Source organism: Lepus europaeus, chromosome 10 (genome assembly GCF_033115175.1).
Source record: "Lepus europaeus isolate LE1 chromosome 10, mLepTim1.pri, whole genome shotgun sequence".
NCBI lineage: Eukaryota > Metazoa > Chordata > Mammalia > Lagomorpha > Leporidae > Lepus > Lepus europaeus.
Genome location: NC_084836.1, coordinates 65,408,420 through 65,411,205, shown reverse-complemented (window position 1 = coordinate 65,411,205; position 2,786 = coordinate 65,408,420). Strand labels below are relative to the sequence as shown.

The window sequence follows — 2,786 nt, the reverse complement described above, 5'->3', positions numbered from 1 at the left end:
AGATAGAAATATAGATAAATAGATATCCACAGGTAGAGTTTAATTTTTAAAAAGTAGCATATAAAGGACACAGATTTGTTGTTGTTTTTTTTTCCCCAGTTTTAGCTGACAAAACCGAATCTCAATGAAAGCAGACAATGATTGAAAGTGTGACTGCATTTGCAACCTGATTCTTTTGATGTAACTGCATTGGTACTGAGAAGTTAGAATGTATTACTACCTCAGTTACATAGATTGAAAGGAAACAACTGTGACAATGTCACTCAAGCCTATGAATGTCTCAGCAAACACACTGTAACATTCTAAATAATGTTCTCATCCAAACAGTCTGACTGCACACTAGGCGTTGGCTACAAATTTTAGACAGAAAGAAGTTAAGAAGCAGAGTGAAGGTGAAAGAACATGAGGAAAAGTTGATAATAAAGCATAAGTTTAAAAACGAGTGTTAATGCTACTACTCAAAATCTTAAGCAGTGGATATCAAAAGCTTCTTAGAATAAACTTGCACTGTTGGTGTTACTTTCACAGTTTATCAATAACCAAATTCAGTCAGTTGAAGACATGGCTGTAGAACATGGGAATCAAAAAATGATAATACAATCCCATCTGTAAATAAAATGAAATACAAAATGGGAATTTAAAACACTGAAAAGAGGACTTTTAATATGTTGCAGTGGAGTATACATTAAGTATTCTGATTTTCAAATATCCCCTAAAGTATCCCACAAAAAGTCACAGTGAAACCTGTGCTACTAATGCAATGATATTATGTATAAACTAAAAAATACTGTGTGTCCTACCATTGGGCACAGTTTGCTGAGCAACTAATTATTGCTGGCTGATGTTAACACCAAGCCCCTATAGCAAATATCTGAATTGTAAATGCAGATTCGATACAAGTCAGTTATGAGAAACCACACAGTCACAACCTTTGTCTTGCTGGGGCTGACGGATGACCCCCAGCTGCAGGCTGTGACTTTCATCTTCCTGTTCCTCACCTATGTGTTGAGTGTAACTGGCAACCTGGCCATCATCTTCCTCACCTTCGTGCATTCACACCTGAAAACGGCCATGTACTTTTTCCTACAAAACTTCTCCTTCCTAGAAATCTCATTTACAACGGCTTGTATTCCCAGATACTTATACAACATATCAACCGGTGACAAGACAATCACGTACAACAACTGTGTCATTCAAATGTTTTTCATCGATCTCCTTGGTGTCACAGAATTTTTCCTCCTGGCCACCATGTCCTACGACCGCTACGTGGCCATCTGCAAGCCCCTGCATTACGTGACCATCATGAGTAGCCAGGTCTGCCAGAGACTCGTCCTCTGCTGCTGGGTAGCCGGCTTCTTGGTCATCCTCCCACCCCTGAGCTTGGGCCTACGTCTAAAGTTCTGTGACTCTAATGTCGTTGACCATTTCATCTGCGACGTGTCTCCCCTCCTGAAGATCACGTGCACAGATACTCGGTTGATAGAGCAGATGGTCATGGTCAGTGCCGTGCTGACCTTCATCATGACCCTGGTCTGTGTGGGTCTATCCTACATATACATCATCAAGACCATTCTACGATTCCCCTCAGCCCAGCAAAGGAAGAAGGCCTTTTCCACCTGCTCTTCCCACATGATCGTGGTCTCCATCACCTATGGCAGCTGCATCTTCATCTATGTGAAGCCTTCAGCAAAGCAGTCAGTGGCCACTAACAAGGGAGTTATCGTGCTCACCACCTCCATTGCACCTATGCTGAACCCCTTCATCTACACCTTGAGGAACAAGCAAGTGAAACAAGCCTTCAATGACTCAATCAAAAGAATTGCTTTGTTCTTAAAGAAGTAAGAGAATGTACAGGCACAATTTTTTTGACCAACATTTTCCATCCACAGTTGATTGAATCCAAAACTCTGGAACCCATGGATGTAGTAGGATGACTTACTTTGTTATATATTGTAAACCAAGGAAGAAGAATGGGTTAGGGACACTGGCTTGGTCTGAAAGATAAGATTTAAATCCTGAAGTCATAATGTTGTTGGTGGTGTTTATCTTTGCACTAAGTAACAACGAACAGAGCAGTTACTCTTCAGAAAATCACTAGAGCCCTATTGTTTTGTATTCTACAACAATAATTTTCAAAATTGGCATACCCTCAGATCCCAAAATGGTGGACACTGGATTACATGTATACATTGTGCAATGTTCAGTCAGAAGTGTATATTTGGGCTTTCAACCATTTATCATTTCATTATAGTGAAAACAGCCAAAATTCTAACTTCTAGTTTTCTTATATAGAAATGTACACTAAATCAACCCTATATGGTGTCCTCATGTAAAAGTACATATATGGCATGCCATTTTAACATAAGCACTCATAGAAATAAAGAATTTAAATATTTGTTTTATTGAAAACAGTTTATATTCAATATCATTCTTCCAAAATGAAAACTTATGTCTTATCATAAACAATGAGGGGCCAACATTTTAAACAAAAAAACAAAAGTGGTCAATAGCTTAAGTACTTTATGTATAAGAAGTAATTGGAATGGGAATTGCCTATGAAATCATATACAGAACTGAATATGTGGGTATAACAAACATTGAGGTTCCTATGAAAGGCCAATGGAATCAGGGAAACAAGCTTAAGAAGCCACTGGCCACAAGCAATGACCTTCACTGGAAGCAGAACGCTATCAAGTGTAGGACCCCTAAGTCACAAATGTCCCTTCCATCCAGGCTTGGTGACATGCTCCATTCCATCAGCTGCTTAAGGTTAGTCCATGGACCAG

At 39.3% G+C, this 2,786-nt stretch overlaps 1 protein-coding gene across 1 annotated transcript; it reads left to right on the top strand.

The window, feature by feature from the left end:
- Positions 1 to 906: 906 nt before the first annotated feature.
- Positions 907 to 1,842, top strand: LOC133767693 (olfactory receptor 6C2-like). The gene has a single exon (XM_062202128.1). The coding sequence runs from the start codon at positions 907 to 909 to the stop codon at positions 1,840 to 1,842; it is 936 nt and encodes a 311-aa protein (XP_062058112.1).
- The last annotated feature ends 944 nt before the right edge of the window (positions 1,843 to 2,786 follow it).

Bases quoted from the DNA above. Each gene is read 5' to 3' on its own strand.
- LOC133767693 (XM_062202128.1), top strand. From the start codon at position 907: ATGAGAAACCACACAGTCACAACCTTTGTCTTGCTGGGGCTGACGGAT.